At 52.0% G+C, this 15,941-nt stretch overlaps 1 protein-coding gene across 1 annotated transcript; it reads right to left on the reverse strand.

Moving 5' to 3' along the window:
* Positions 1-5,575: 5,575 nt before the first annotated feature.
* Positions 5,576-12,271, reverse strand: LOC132593317 (myeloid cell surface antigen CD33-like). The gene is made up of 7 exons (XM_060289188.1): positions 12,238-12,271; positions 11,794-12,171; positions 11,314-11,592; positions 11,035-11,082; positions 9,632-9,728; positions 8,623-8,704; positions 5,576-5,749 (listed from the first exon to the last, which is right to left on the reverse strand). The coding sequence occupies exons 1-7, from the start codon at positions 12,269-12,271 to the stop codon at positions 5,576-5,578; spliced, it is 1,092 nt and encodes a 363-aa protein (XP_060145171.1).
* Between the last annotated feature and the right edge of the window lie 3,670 nt (positions 12,272-15,941).

Raw genomic sequence — 15,941 nt, forward strand, 5'->3', positions numbered from 1 at the left:
CTTTGGGGTAAGAGTGATGGGGCCTTTGTGTCACAGGATTGAGAGGAAGCCCCCACAGGAAGCCCAGAGCTGAGGTCAGAAGGTAACCGACCACAAAAGAGGAACTCCGCACCCACATGCTGCCGGAGCTGCGTGGACCTTGGAGAGTCACCACTTCTACTTTCCATGTGAGGCCCTGGTGAGGGTCGCGAGCAGCGAATACAGCCCAAAGGCGTCTCCCGGATCCCCGTGTCCACAGCCTGTCCCTCCCACACCTCTGTCCGCAGGAAATCAGGCCGGTCAGTCCCCGCCAGGGCGAAAGAGGTTGTGATTAGTTACTGGAATTGTAACAGGGAAGAGTCAATCCTGACTCCGTGTTGGATCTGTTTCTTCTACTTTAACCTTTGCTTTCCACTGCTTTTGTTCATTAAAAGGATACTGTCTCTACATAATGGCCTGCCTCGGGGAGCCCTGCCCCTCCGCCTGAAGGTTAAAACAAAGTGGCTTCGTTCAGGGAAGCATCTGGACGCCGTTCCACCCGTGGATGGCTGCAAGGAAGAAAAATGAACGCATTCCCTCCCCGAGGCTGGCCATTCCAGGAGATGTTTGCAAAGCTTGTGGCCTTTTCACTTTACTTCCTCATCTCCTCTCCCTCTCTGTGCTGTAAAAGAAATTGGCATCCAAACCCCAGTCAAAAGGTTCTTCAGAGACACTAGTCTGCCGTCTTCTAGGTCTGCCAGCTTTCCGAATAAAGGTGTCATTCCTTCCCTCAACACCTCATCTCCGATTCACGCGCCCATTGTGAGGCGAGCAGAGCAAGCTTGGACTTGGGAACAAAATGAACACGACAACGGCACAGGGGCACCTCTCCTTTCAGGGGAGTGGGGCACAAGGCAAGAATGCGGCAGACTTTGTCTCCACCCTTGAGAACTTCTCCAACGCCCCAGCTCCTGCTGATACAGTGTGAGATAGGGGCAGCCCAGATAGAGGCTTGGAGGAAACCCCATCGCTCCGTGCAGCTAGAAGGCGAGTTCCCAGGTATAAATGGACAGAGAGGATGAGACCAGGATCCAGGAGGGTGGCCACCAGGACACGATCCCACAGGGGGTCCTGAGGCTTCCTGACCTGCTCGCAGCCCCCTGCCCCAGGCCTCCCTGCACATGCCAGGCTTGGGCGCCGGGCACTGGGAGCAAAATGGCAGCCAGCGTGGCCCTGGGGGGATGCCAGTGTTTGGAGGTAGGTGGGCCCCGCCCTTCTCCCTTCCAGGCCTCAGTTTTCTCATCTGTCACATGGAAGGATCACAATGTTCAACCCTCGTCTGTGGGAGAATCTGACACAAGGACAGAGGCGGGCGTTTTCTACAGACTCTTCTGTGGCTGTCTTGCAGGTCAGGTGTCTGGCCCTGCCCATCCCTCAGGGCTCACTCTGAGTCCCACGCTCAGTGGTGGTCAGCGCTTCCCGGGGGCTTCCTCCCCTGAGGGCTTTCATGCGGGGCTCAGGGGCACAGGCTCTGCAGCAGATGGCTCTAGGCTTGCGCTTGTTTCCCTAATCCTTGCTGTGCCACCTTGGGGAGGCGCTTAACCACTCTGTGCAGAGGTGTGCCTATGCTCGCACGGCGTTGGAAGCTGAATTGTGTCACCCCCCAGATTCCTATGTGCACGTCCTAACCCCCAGTACCTCTAAGTGTGACTGCATTTGGAGACAAGGCCTTTAAAGAGGTAATTAATATAAAGTCAGGTCATTGGGCTGGGCCTTCATCTAATAGGACTGGTGTCCTTGTAAGAAAGAGAGATTAGGACACAGACGCATACTGAGGGAAGACCACGTGAAGATACAGGGAGAAGACGGCCATCTACAAGCCAAGGAGAGAGGCCTCAGAAGGATGTCTATATAGGTGTGACTGAATCACTTTGCTGTACAGCAGAAATTAGCACAACATTGTAAAGCAACTATACTTCAATTAAAAATTTAAGATAATAATACTAAGAAGCCAGCCCTGCTGATACTTTGATCTCAGACTTCCAGCCTCCTGATCTGTGAGAAAATGAATTTCTGTTGCTCAAGCCGCCCAGTCGGCCGTACTTCCTTACGGCAGCCCTAGCAGGTGAACCCACGGGGTCACCCCGAAGATTCGACGTGTTCGTACAAGTGGAGGGCTCAGAGCAGCCTAGAGCAGCCCAAACTGACGCAGCCCACACAGTGGCCAGTGGTCAGCCTGCAGGATGGGGCCACTCCAAGGACAGGAGGAGAAAAGGGAATGAAGGAGGTGGTAACCCGAGGACACCTCGGCTTCTCCTCCTGCTCTCAGAGTGGCGGCAGGGAGCGGTGGCGTGAAGCGAGATCTTAGTTCCCTGCCCAGGAATTGAACCTGGGGCGCCTGGATGAAAACCAGGAATCCCAGCCACCACACCCCTGGCCCTTGCCCCAGTGAAAAATGCATCTCTCACGGAGGCAAAACTGTAAAAACAGATACAAAGCTTATTATTAGAGACACAGCACAACAACAAGGGGGAGAGCACACAGAGAAACAGTTTGTTTAGTTAAGATAGAAGCCGGGCAGAGACGCACACCCGGAGGGAAAGGGTGTTGGCGTCCCCCCAATGAGGAAGAGCCCCATAAAAAGGCGGTTACGTCAATCATATAGGGCAGTTCTTCCGGGTCTTTGTTTCCCTTTGGCCAATTATCTGGTTTCTTTTTCCACACCTGACCTGCCCTAGGACCCTCAACAGCATGCGTGCGCAGCTTTTTCCCAAGATGGATTCCAGCCCAGAGGCCTATGGGACGGCCTTAGCCTCACATGTTATGGGGTGGCGCCTCCCCCTTTTGGACCCCAAGGAGCCTCTCTGCGCATGTGCAATGTCTCCCTTGCCCCAAGGGTGGCAAATGCATGGCCTCGTGACCTTTTAACAGGGTTTGTCCCACTCTGTTCCTGCCATAAAAATGTCCAATGTCTGGTTATTTACCCTATTATTTCTGTCGCTGGTTTTTATATCGAGGTGCAGATCTCGAAAGATAGACAGGAGTCCGGTCATATATGGAGTCCTGGAGCCTGTTCGTCTCTTGCTTCAGGAAGTGTAAACAGGGGGCTGGGAATGAATGTCTAGCCTGGAGCCCATCTATCTCCTGCCTCACTCCGAGCACCGGCTCTGATCTCTACTCGCTCTTACTTCACTCTGGCCACACTTCCGCTCCCCTCCCCAGGCCAGGACGTGCTGAACAGGCCGCTGTTCGGGCAGGTCCCTCCACTGGCTGAGCTGGTGGCCGCTCCTGCCCCCTGGGTGCCTGTCTCCCATCTGTTGAGCAGAGTGTCCTGTGGGGTTGAGCTAAGGCGAGGCCACCACTGGAGGAGAACCAGCCAGGGTCAGGAAGGGGGACGGAGACACAATCACAGTGGGGCGTGGCCTGGGCTGATGCAGCGGGGAGGACGGGGCTGCGGGAGCCCCAAGGAGGGAGGAGGACATAACCCGGATGATGGGACAGGTGAGTGCATTCCTGACACTATGATGATAACCCTTGACTGTTTCTCAGTCGGGGTTTGGGAAACGGTGGGTGTGAGTGTTCATCCCCGTTTGGCTGTAGGAACTGGGATGCCCTGACTCTGCATTGTTTTTCCAGTCCTGGGGTCCTAAGGCAACCTGCCTTCTTCTTACCACTTTCCAGAATTCTCCTTTGGCTGTGTCTTGCACCATGCGCAGGGTTTATCGTTGTGAACAGAGGGAGAAGCAGGGAACAATGGGCCAGTGTCCTCTTGCCTGGGTTGGAAGGCTAACCATCGACCGTTAATGTGATGAGTCGCATCACGCAGGCTGACGTTATCATAAACGGAAGTCTGACCTAACTGTCCTTTCTGGGTGGAGGCGCCGGGTTTGGGCGCCTTTTCTTACACCACACCAGAATCTTTCATCTGTTCAAGTGTCACTTTAGAAACTGGGGCGTCATGCATGGTCCCTGCCATGGTTTTGGTGCTGCTGGTCTATTTGGGGCTGTTTTTGTTTCAACTGATTTGCAGTAAAATTAGAGTGTTAGGCTTTGTAGGAGGACGTTTCCAAGCTCTCGCTTCCCTCTACCTTCTCAACCCAGACTATAATTTTGAACGCACTTTGAAGGATAAGAAGGTGTTAGCCAGATGACTTCATGGGGCTGGGTCTTCCTGGAAGGAGAGATGCAGGTGCTCAGAGACAGTGAGGGATGCATCGGAATGGGTTCTTAGAGAATGGCTTGAGGGATAGGTGGTTTGGGGTACGGTGATGGAGAAGCAGATTGGGTGAGACTAAGAATAACCTAGAACCTACAACCCTGGGGCTGCCTGTTCTTGTGAATAAAGTTTTGTTGGCCCCCAGCCACCTTAATTCGTTTGCAAATTGTCCACGGTTGCTTTTGCACTACAGTTGAATAGTTGCAACGGAGACCCTATGGCTTGAAAAGCCTAAATACTTACTATCTGGCCCTTTAGCAGAAAGGTCTCCTGACCCCTGACCTCAAACGTCAGGTTGAGAAGCTTGTAAATTATTCTTTGGGCTTGAGGAGAGAGCGGTATTTTGGCTGTGGTCAGCTCTAAGATTTAGGAAATTCTCTAAATGTTATTACTTGATTTTGGCTATAGCAGGACTAGTAGAAGACAGGGAGGGTGGAAAGGGAAGATTCAGGAATGGCAGGAGATGGTGCTGGAGGTCCAGTCAAGGAAGGGATCCATGGGAGGGTTTTGAGTAGACAGTGAGACTGACATGTAGGCGATGTGGTGCCCGGGACAGGACTTAGGCAGCCTCTGGGTGAATTGAGCAAACAAACAAACAAAATGTTGCCTGCGGTTTCAGTAAACAAAGGATGTTGTCGCCATTAAACAATCAACCACTGCGGTCTCCCCCGAAGGTGTGCCCTGAGGGCAATTCAGGACGAGAAAAACACGATCCTGGCCCTAGAGTGTTAAGCTGCATCTAAGGACTAATTTCCAGTCAGCTCAGACTGTGCATCCTCCCATACACAGAAAAGCTCTAAAAGCTCCAAAGTCATTACTCTGATCGTCTGATGTTTGTGGTTGGACATCTTTTGATGTTCGACTACATGTTTGTTTGTTTGTTTTCAGCAAAAACACTTTATATCCTGGCTCCTCCCTGACCTCTTTGGAGCAGCTCCTCAGAGCTATGGGAGAGGCTCTCTCCCAGGCTATAGTCCTCAGTAAGGTCCCCAAATAAAACATAACGTGCAACTTTTAGGTTGTGAGCTTTTGTTCCGTGGACAAAGGTCACAATGTATGAAGACTTCTGTTGCATATTTGGTACTTTCGTTTAATCCTCACAACAACCTTGTGATGCTGGACCTCTCACATCCATTTCACCAAAGCAGAAAACCAAGACATGGCGGGGTAAGGTGCCGCGCATGATATCATACTCTTGCTGAATGAGAAAACGTGGGTTTGATGCCAGGTGTCTCTGAATGCAAAGCCTAAGATAGTTCCAATAGAGCAGGAAAGGCACTAACAGTAGTTCATAAACCCATCACCTACGGGGATGTTAAGTCTCTAAGGATTAGCCTGTGGGTCCACCTTCCTGTAGAGGAAATGGACGTCCTGCCTGAGGCTGATGCCGCGTGCGGTCCCTCACTTGGTCCTGATCTCCGTGTATTCTGAGTGGGCGCTCTCCTGAGGATGACGCATCCCATGGAAGCTGAGGGAGGCGTAATGCAGCTCTTCCTCCATCCCCGAGGTGGGGGTGGCCCCTGCCGAGCTGGTGGGGTCAGGAGGATCCTCTAACTTGGACTCTTCCCGGTGATCCTGGATGCAGAGCAAAGGAAGGGGTCAGATCAAGGTAGTTTCGAGGGGAGAAGGGAGAGAGGGTCCAGGAAGTGAATTTGACTCTGGGACAGAGCATCTATTCCTTCTTCCATTCTGCTAGCAAACGTTTCTGAAGGTTCCATTGATTCAGTCATCCAACAAATATAACGCTATAGATGGTTTCCCAGTTCTACTGAGCACCCACACAGACCTATGGAGGAAATATTACTACGTTACAGGGAGAGAAACGGAGTCTCAGAGAGGGTAGGTTCTTCCCAAGGTCACACATCTATTGATCACAAACTCAACTCCTGGCCCTCTGAGGTTTCCTGAGGTTTTCCATAAACAGGAGGGTGTTTATGGAAAAACTCACTTCTCCTGTGTGTCTCTCCTTTACTCTCGCACTGTTATCACACTCGCAACACTTCTGTCACCAGATGCGTGGGTTCTTTGTACCCCCACACCAAGGAATTCTCCCACACCAGCTGGGTGTCCTACAGTGTAACTCAATTCTGATACTGTCTGCCTGGAGATAGTGTCAGATCCCACAGGTTGAGGGCTCAGTCCCATGAGACTGCCTCCCCCCCACTTCAGATGTCAATCACAAGTCCAGGTTGTCACCTGTGCTTCTGACCAACTGGCTATAAATCAGAGGTTCCTATGGCCTCCTCCTCAGGTTTGATTAATTTGCTGGAGTGGCTCACAAAACTCAGGAAAACCGTTTACTTACTAGATTACTAGTTTATTATAAAAGGATATAGCTTAGGAAGGCGTGAAAAGTCCGATGAAGAAATACACAGGGCAAGGTATGTGGGAAGGGGTGCAGGGTTTCCACCCCCTCTCAAGACACATCACTCTCCCAGCACCTCCACTTGTGCACCAGCCAGAAGCTCCCTGTGCCCCATACTATTGGGATTTTTATGGCGACTTCGTCATGATTAAGCGATGCGTCTCTCCAATGCATCAGCTTGTCCCAACCTCTGAGCCCTCACTTGTGGCTCCCTCTGTCTAGAGCCCTTCAACGACTCTCTTTCAGGGGCTCACACTGTGTTCCTTCACTTCCTGCTGGGGTTTTCTCAAAGACTCCCACCCCCAGAACTGTCCCTCCCATTGCATCTCCCTCCATAGCTCTCATTTCCTGTATACTTTCACTACTCACCTGTTCATTGCTTTCACCACAACCGCCCCACTCCCCTCAATAAATGTAAGTCCTTGACAGCAAGGGAAATTTTCCACTGTCTCTGTAAAAATACAGAGATTACCCAAGTGCTCAGAACAATCAACAAGTGGGAGATAGTTGCTGAAGGAATAAGTGAATGCATGGGTGATGGATTCGCTCAGAGACCTCAGTGATGGCCACATTAGCCATAGGTCAAGAAATAAATGAAAGTCAGGGATCAGAGGATGAGCATGAGTAGGGCTGGTTGATACGGACACGGGAGGAGAACGGGGCAGATGGGCAATGATTCTGAGGGGCAAAAAGCTTACTTTGCTTGAGCAAGCCTGTTTGGAAGAAGTGCAGCATCAAAGCTGACTCTGGTTTTCCTGCCCTAAATGTCAATCAAGTTGTTTGGCAGTGTGGAGAAATAGTGCATTTCAGACTTGGGCAGGATGGGACGACTGTCTAATACAGATGCAGGCAGTGCAGATGCAGGTAATGCAGATGCAGGCAGTGCAGGTGCAGGTAATGCAGATGCAGGTTCTTCAGATGCAGGCAATGCAGGTGCAGGTAATGCAGGTGCAGGTAATGCAGATGCAGGCAGTGCAGATGCAGGCAATGCAGATGCAGGTAATACAGATGCAGGCAGTGCAGGTGCAGGTAATGCAGATGCAGGTTATTCAGATGCAGGCAATGCAGACACAGGCAATGCAGATGCAGGTAATGCAGGTGCAGGTAATGCAGGTGCAGGCTATGCAGGAGCAGGTAATGCAGATGCAGGGCATGCAGGTGCAGGCAATGGAGATGCAGGTCATGCAGGTGCAGGCAATGCAGGTGCAGGTAATGCAGGTGCAGGTAATGCAGATGTTTGGGGGAAGGTGGGGAGGCTTCAGCGGGATAAGAGCTAAGTGGGGAGCTCAGCTCAAAGGGAGTGTTTGTATTAAGCTGTATTTAGAAGAAACACAGACATGCTTTGCAGTGTATCAGTGCAGGAAGAGGTGATGGGGGAAAGGGATGGATCGCTGGTTGGGAGTCAGGAACAAGAGTACCACTGATGAATTGGAGAACCCAGCAGAAGTATGTTTAGGGATGTATTCACCTTGTGTTTCTGATGTTTTGACAGCCGGGGCTTTGTTAACCCTCGAGGGATTGCCCCTGCCAGTGCTAGTCAAGTTCTAGAGACTCTAAGGGATCTGCCTGCAAGCCTGCCCTTCATATTGCAAACCGATCAGCCCAAACCACTTCCTTTATCAAACTCTTACTCTCTGGACCATTATCCTGCTCTCATCACCCCGGGGCCAGGTACCAGAAAACCAGAGACAACCCCTACACCCCAGAGCGTTCTGAAATCATTCAACTAGACAGTCCTCAGTCTGCTTACCCTGCCTGTTCCTTCCCACGTAAACCACAAAATCTCTTGCCCAGGTTTCCTCCTCACTCCCTCTGCCTCTTGACAGACCCTTGTGCTGCCCCTCATGGCCCTGCAGGGCGTGGCGCGCCCCCTCCTCTTGGGAACTGTACTACCTGTCTTTTTTGTGGCAATCGTCTCCTGATCTGTTGGCCTCACACAGAGGAATCATAATAAATCCTACATTTTCAAAGACGCAGGAAGGGGAAGAGCTCATTTCTGGACATGCTGAATGGAGCAGGGCTGTGGGCCGCCCCGGGAGATCTGCAGGGCAGGCTGCATCGCCGGGATGCCCGTGTCACTCACCAGGGAAGTTGGTCCGATGACAGGGTGGATGTCCTCCATACCCACTGCAGTCCTGGCTGCTCTCTTCCTGTAGGTCTTCACTCTGTTGGGAGACACGAGGGTCTGTGACACAGGGTATCTCTTTTGAGGCTGGAGTGAGTGACTAAGGCAGGTCAAGCGTAGGGTGAGCCCAACATATTCAGAAAAAACCATAATTCGGAAAGACGCATGCACCCCAACGTTCATAGCAGCACACTTACAATAGCCTGGACGTGGAAGCAACCTAAGTGTCCATCGAGAGAGGAACGGATAAAGAAGATGTGGCACATATATACAATGGAATATTACTCAGCCATGAAAAAGAACAAAATAATGCCATTTTCTGGGACATGGGTGGACCTAGAGATTGTCATACTGAGTGAAGTAAGCCAGACAGAGAAAGACAAATGTCATATGAAATGGCTAATATGTGGAATCTAAAAAAACGGTACAAATGGACTTATTTACAAAACAGAAATAGAGTCACAGACGCAGAAAACAAACTTATGGATACCAAGGGGGAAAAGCGGTGGGGTAAATTGGGAGATTGGGATTGACATATACACACTGCTATATATAAAGCAGATGACTAATAAGGACCTACTGTATAGCACAGGGAACTCTACTCAGTACTTTGTAATGACATATGGGAATAGAATCTAAAAAAGAGTGGATATATGTGTATGCATAACTTATTCAATTTGCTGTACACCAGAAACTAGCACAACATTGTAAATCAACTCTACTCCAATAAAAAGTAAAAATTAAAAGGGTAGAGGGAGCCCAGGGGCCTTTACAACAAGACTGTGACAAGGTCCCTTCTCCCTCCCGGCTTCTGGATCTGGACCAGGGCTGGGGACACACTCAAGCCTGGCCAGGTGTCTACGAGCTGGATCTTCACGACCCCTGCACCGCCCCAGCCTTGCTCTGGGTCCTACAACCCCTCCAGGCCCCTCTTCTCCTCCCCTGGTCCACAGCCAAAGCAACTCACGTGAAGAAGATGAGGCACAGGCAGAGAAAAAGCAGCGTGGTGACACCAGCTCCCCCAAGGGCCCCCTCAATCACTCCTGCCCTGGTCCCCGAGTTTCCTGCAGACAAGAGAGACTTGGGGAGAATTCATATCCTGATGAGCAGGCATAAGTCTCCTCCTCTCCTTAGCAGGTAGAGAGGGGTGCCTCCCCTTCCCACCGAGGGTTCAGCCCCTAGGTTCCCCCACCATTTGTAGGACCTCAGCCTTGTCCAGAAGGACACAGTCTAGGCCACACTTCCTCTCCAGCCCACATACTCCCAAAAAACTTCAGCTCTTCTTGGAGTCAGATATTTGTCCATCCAGGGTCTCTCTGCAAAAGACTCCAGACCTGGCCACCGCAGAGCCATGAGGTTCTGTGCCCCGTGGACATTCCAGACAGACAGACAGACAGAGAGCACTGAGGGCTGCTGAAAGGCCTTGTCTCTCCTTCCTTCCAGGGAGGGGGACTAAATCTTCTCTCCTGGCCCCTATTGGCCCTGTCCCTCAGGGTCCACGGTGATCTTTTGTGCCTCAGAAGGAGGTGGCAGCAGGAAGCTTCTCAGACCTCCAGGTCAGGCCCAGACAGCTCTCCTGGCCCTGCCTGGTGGCACCCCAACACCCAGGGCAAGGGATGTGCGTCCGGGCGTCACCTGTCAACACTGTGGTGGGCACTGCTGAGACAGCCCTAATGGGGCTCTGTCCAGATGGGGGACCAGATGTTATGACCAGTGGGAATACAGCAGTGAGGGGAGCGCTGGGCTCCAGAGAGGGCTCAGGGTGAGGGCTGAGGGGCTGACAGTCACAAAAATGGCCCAAAGAGATGTTGGGACAACGAAACTCTTCTGTATGATACTATAATGGCAGATACATGTCATTATACATTTGACCAAACCCATGAAATGTACAACAGCAAGAGGGAACCCTAATGTCAATCATGCACTTTGGTTGAAAATGACGTGTCAGTGGGGATTCATCGATTGTAACAGGCACCCTCTGGCGGGGCGTGCTGTTGGGGGGAGGCCGTGCGTGTGTGGGAAAGTGCAGCGGGGACGAGGGAAGTCTCTTTACCTTCTGACGAATCTGCTACGAACCCAAATCAGTTCCTGAAAATAAAGTCTACTTAAGAAATGTCCCCCGCGCAAGGCCTTCGGTGACGGAGAAAGATAAAGACCATATTTGGAATGGGCAGGGAGGGAGGTGTGGGTCACTTTGGCAAGACCAGAGTCGGAGGATACGGCAGGAAGAGACCTAATGGGGGCTTCTTGTGTCTAATTGCAGGACCACACCTGACCTGCACCATTTGAGCTCTGAAAGTGCAGCTCTGACCCAACCTGGAAGAGACCCCACTCCAGTCAATGCCCCATGGATGGGGGGCTCCGTCTTACCTGTGCCATCCCCTGAGCACACACCTCTTGCTGGGCTCTGTGGAGCACCTAGCAGTGGAAGACAGGATTTCCTTCCTCAGTGAGAGGTCTGGGGTGAGATAAGCGTAGGCATCCCCCCTCCACACACCCAGAAGCCACAGAAATGCAGGAGGGACAGGGCTTCTGTCCTTCCAGGCCCTCCTATTCAACCGGGTCTCCAGGCAACAGCACCAAGCACCCCCGGCCTGGCCCACCTGCCCCCATCCCCTCACGCCCCGGGCATCACGGCGCAGCGCTCACAGGTGACACTGAGCTGGATGGTCCTCTCCACGATCACACCGTTTGTGGGGAACTTCACCTGACAGGTGACATTGGTGCCATTGTCCTGGGGCTGTGGGATGATGGTGAGCACTGAGGACAGGTGGGTCCTGGGGCCCAGGGAGGTGAGGGCGGCTGACGTCCAGGAGAAGATGGGGGGCGCGCCCTGCTCACAGGCCCAGGGCACAGAGCAGGTCAGGTTCCCGGGGCGGCCCGCCTCCAGCGTCGCAGGAATGAGGATGTGGGGTGTGTGGTTCAGGGCTGATGAAGAGAGGGGGAGACGGGGTCAGGAGGAGGGTTAGAGGTGCAGCCCTGAGATAAGCTTCAGGCTTTGGTCTAGCCCGTCTTTCTGAACCCCCACTTGCTCTCCCCCCGACCCCTCCCAGGAGGGGGTCCTATCCGAGTCCTGCCCTGGGGCTCCAGGTCCTTCCCCTGAGGCCTCTCCCGGACCCCACTCCTTACCCGTCACATGCAAGGAGAGCTTGTTAGACTTATAACTCCATAATGTCTCTCCTCTTTCCACACGAAAAAAATATGAACCTTGATCCCTCCTCCTGGCGTCTCTGATGTTCAGGGAGCAATTGTTTCCATGGTCCCCTAGGAGGTTGAATCGGCCTTGGGTCTCTTCCTGAACTTCACGTTCTGGGTTGTTTGTGGCCACAGGGGCATCCAGCTTCTCATTGGCCCCTTCCTTGAACCAGTAGCCGAAAACTGGGGCAGAATTGTCCCAGCCGTTCCAGTGATAGTAGAAGGAGCAGGGCACGCGGACACACAGGCCCTCCTGCACCGTCACGGACTCCTGCACTTCCAGCCGGTATCTGCTGTCCTGAGCCAGGGACCCTGCGGGGAGACGAGGGTCAGCCACAGCCCCTGCCCTGCCCACCCCTCTCCCCGCAGCCCACCCACCTGCCCACAGCAGGGACAGCAGCAGCGGCAGCATCTCTGAGACGCAGGGCTTCTGGGCGTCCTGTGTGTGAAAAGAGAAGGGGCAGGAGAGAGGGAAGTAAGGCTGCGGGGAGACCCACGGGAAGCCGGGGAGGAACACGAGACCCAGCTGTTCACAGAAGAGGAACTGCAGAGCTGGACCTCGGACCCCCTCCGCACAGAGCGGATAGACACCTCTCGGTCCAGAGACCTCGGAGACCTGCCCAGAGAGGAGCAGGCAAGGAGGAGAGCCCTGCCCTGCCCCCCATCTCGCGTGGGTCCTTCCAGCACCAGAGCCTCTGAGGACACGGAGGCGTAGGACACGGCGAGCGTCCTAAGGTCCTCCCGTCTGAGCACCGCTGTCTACACCAGGGAGCCGCTCAGCTCCTGACTTGACCTGGAGGGTCCCAGCCTCACCTAGACCTTCGGGTGGTCGGTCCCGCAAGATGTCGGTTTCTTTAGGGTCTGTGTGAGCGTCTGGGGCAGAAGACAAGAAGGGGCTCCTGGGTGACATGAAGGCAGCCGCCAATCATGCCTTCACTCCTTCCCCCAACACTGAGCATCTTGGGCTGGTGACCTGGAGACCAGAAGGGCTACGGCTGGCCTGGTCCCTGCCCAGGAGATGCTCCCACCCGGGCCCATCACTTCCTCCCCAAACAGGCAGCACTGTCGGGCTTTAGAGCTGCATCAGTGGTGAGATTGCCGAGTGTCCGGCAGCATACTGGGTATTTTCTAAAGATATGATATGGGATGTTTTTTTAACTTCTACTATGCTGATTCCCAAACTTTCAATGGCATCTTCAGAATAAAAACCATGTAGCATCTTCATGTAAAACAACGGGAAGCACATGTTCTATGTCAGCGCAAAGGAAATTTCTTTTTTTAACGAGCCTCCAAATTATTTAGTTTTCTATTTAGTTTCATTTTTATTTTGTATTGGAGTAGAGTTGATTTACAATGGTGTGTTGGTTTCAGTTGTGCAGCAAGGTGATTCAGTTATACATATACATATATCTATTCTTGTTCAGATTTTTTCCAATATAGGTTATTGCAGAATATTGAGTAGCGTTCCCTGTGCTATGCTTTGTCCTTGTTGAGTGTCGATTTTATATATAGTGGTGTGTATGTGTTAGTCCCAAACTCCTCATTTATCCCTGCCCATCCCCTTTCCCCTTTGGTAACCATAAGTTTGTTTTCTATGTCTGTGAGTCTGTTTCTGTTTTGTAAATGAATTTAGTGGTATTAGTTTTTAGATTCCACATGAAAGTGATATTATATAATGTTATCTCTGTCTGACTTACTTCACTGAGTGTGATAATCTCTAGGTCCATTCTTTTTATGGCTAGGTGATATTCCATTATATATATTCATATATATATCTCACATCCTTATCCATTTATCTGTGGATGGACACTTAGGTTGCTTCCATGTCTTCGCTGTTGTGAATAGAGCTGCTATGAACATTGGGTTGCACGTACCTTTTTGAATTAGAGGTTTCTTCGGATATATGCCGAGGAGTGTGATTGCTGGATCATAGGCTAACTCTATTTTTAGTTGTTTTTATTGTTTTTCTGTTTTTTTCTTGCAGTATGCGTCACTGTTGTGGCCTCTCCTGTTGTGGAGCACAGGCTCCGTACGCGCAGGCCCAGCGGCCATGGCTCACGGGCCCAGCTGCTCCGCGGCATGTGGGATCTTCCCGGACCGGGGCACGAAGCCATGTCCCCTGCATCAGCGCAGGCGGACTCTCGACCACTGCGCCACCAGGGAAGCCCCTATTTTTAGTGTTTAAGGACCCTCCATACTGTTCTCCATAGTGGCTGCACCAGTTTACATTCCCATCCACAGTGCAGAGGGGTTCCCTTTTCTTCACACCCTCTCCAGCGTTTATTATTTGTAGACTTTTCGATGATGGCCATTCTGACCGGTGTAAGGTGATACCTCATTGTAGTTTGGATTTGCATTTCCGTGAGGATCCTTTTCAAATGAAAGTTCAATCCTGTCTCTGCTCTCCTCAAAGGCTTCCGGATACTTGCATTGGCCTGGAAGCCCTTGGGATAATTGTCTCTTACGGGAACACAGAACCTGCTTTCTTCCACTTTCAAGTCTTGGCTCAAACATCACCTCGGGCACACTCTCAGCAACAGAAAACAGCCCCCAAATGTCACGTGTTCGCTCCCTGCCCGATGCTTCTCCAGACACATGTTACCATCAAACACACTCAATATTTTTCCTTATTTTTTAAAAATGTTTCTATCCTTCTTATATCCAGAAGGACAGCTTCTTGATGACAGAGATTTAAAAAAATTTGTTTATTGAAACGTAGTTATTTACAAAGTTGTGTTTAATGTCTGCTGTCCAGCAAAGTGGCTTAGTTATTCATATACATATAATACATGTGCTTTTTCATATTCTTTTCCATATGGTTTATCACAGGATATTGACTATATTTCCCTGTGCTGTACAGTAAGACCTTGTTTATCCATTCTATATATAATAGTTCACATCTGCTAACCCCAAACTCCGAATCCATCCCCCCCCCCCCCCGCGACCCCCAGGTAACCACAAGCTTATTCTCTATGCTTGATGACAGAGATTTTTTTGCGGTAGGCGAGCCTCTCCCTGTTGTGGCCTCTCTCGTTGCGGAGCACAGGCTCCGGATGCGCAGGCTCAGCGGCCATGGCTCACGGGCCCAGCCGCTCCGCGGCATGTGGGATCTTCCCAGACCAGGGCAGGAACCTGTGTCCCCTGCGTCACCAGGTGGACTCTCAACCACTGCACCACCAGGGAAGCCCGATGACAGAGATATTTGATCCTGTGCTCACTGATGCCCTCTGGGAACCTCCAACAAGGGAGCACAGAGTACATGTTCAATAGTTCTTGCCGAATAGTCTATAATTAAGTGTATGCCACTCTTCCACCCAAAACTAGACAATGAAACACACACACACACTCACACACACACACACACTCACACACACACTCACACGCGGTGACATTTAAGACTGAGCCTGAGGATATGCTCAGGACTTGGAGAGGCAGGAATGGGGAGGGAAGGATGTTTCAGGGGAGGGACTGCACATACAAAGTCTCAGAGTCACAGAGGTCAGGCCAGGCTGGGTGTGGAGACGTGGGGAGATGCAGGGAGAGGAGGGATGTGGGTGGAGAGTCCAGCAGGGCAGAGCCCGCCAGGGCTGCAACTCCAGCCAGTGGTGTGTGCACCTTGGTCTCTGGCCGTGGAGAGGAAACACAGCTGTCCCTGCTGTGCAGCAAGAGGATGGTAACGGTCTCTGCGAACAGTGCGGAGGCTGTGTTTCCCAGGGAGATGGAGGCAGGAGGTGGGTGTGTTCAGAGACCCAGGGAAGAGAGGAGGCTGCTGGAACGACTGGGGTCAAGATGGGAAGGAGACGGGCATCAGGACGAGCTGTGCTTAGGAGGAAGGATGGACAGCACTTAGTGATTATTGGATGCTGGAGAAGAGGAGCGGGGATGAAAGGGGGCAAACCCCGTCCTTCCTTCTGGCCTTAGAGATGGGGGCCACCTTGTCATCAGTGTGACAGGGAACCCAGCGGAGAAGTGGGTTTGGGGAGGAAGATGGCAGCTCCACTTTGGGTACGCTGAGTGGAGCAATCCTGGGGGCCATTCTGGGGCAGGTGTGCAGTGGGATGTTGGGTGGTAGGATGCCGACA

Source organism: Globicephala melas, chromosome 19 (genome assembly GCF_963455315.2).
Source record: "Globicephala melas chromosome 19, mGloMel1.2, whole genome shotgun sequence".
Lineage (NCBI taxonomy): Eukaryota > Metazoa > Chordata > Mammalia > Artiodactyla > Delphinidae > Globicephala > Globicephala melas.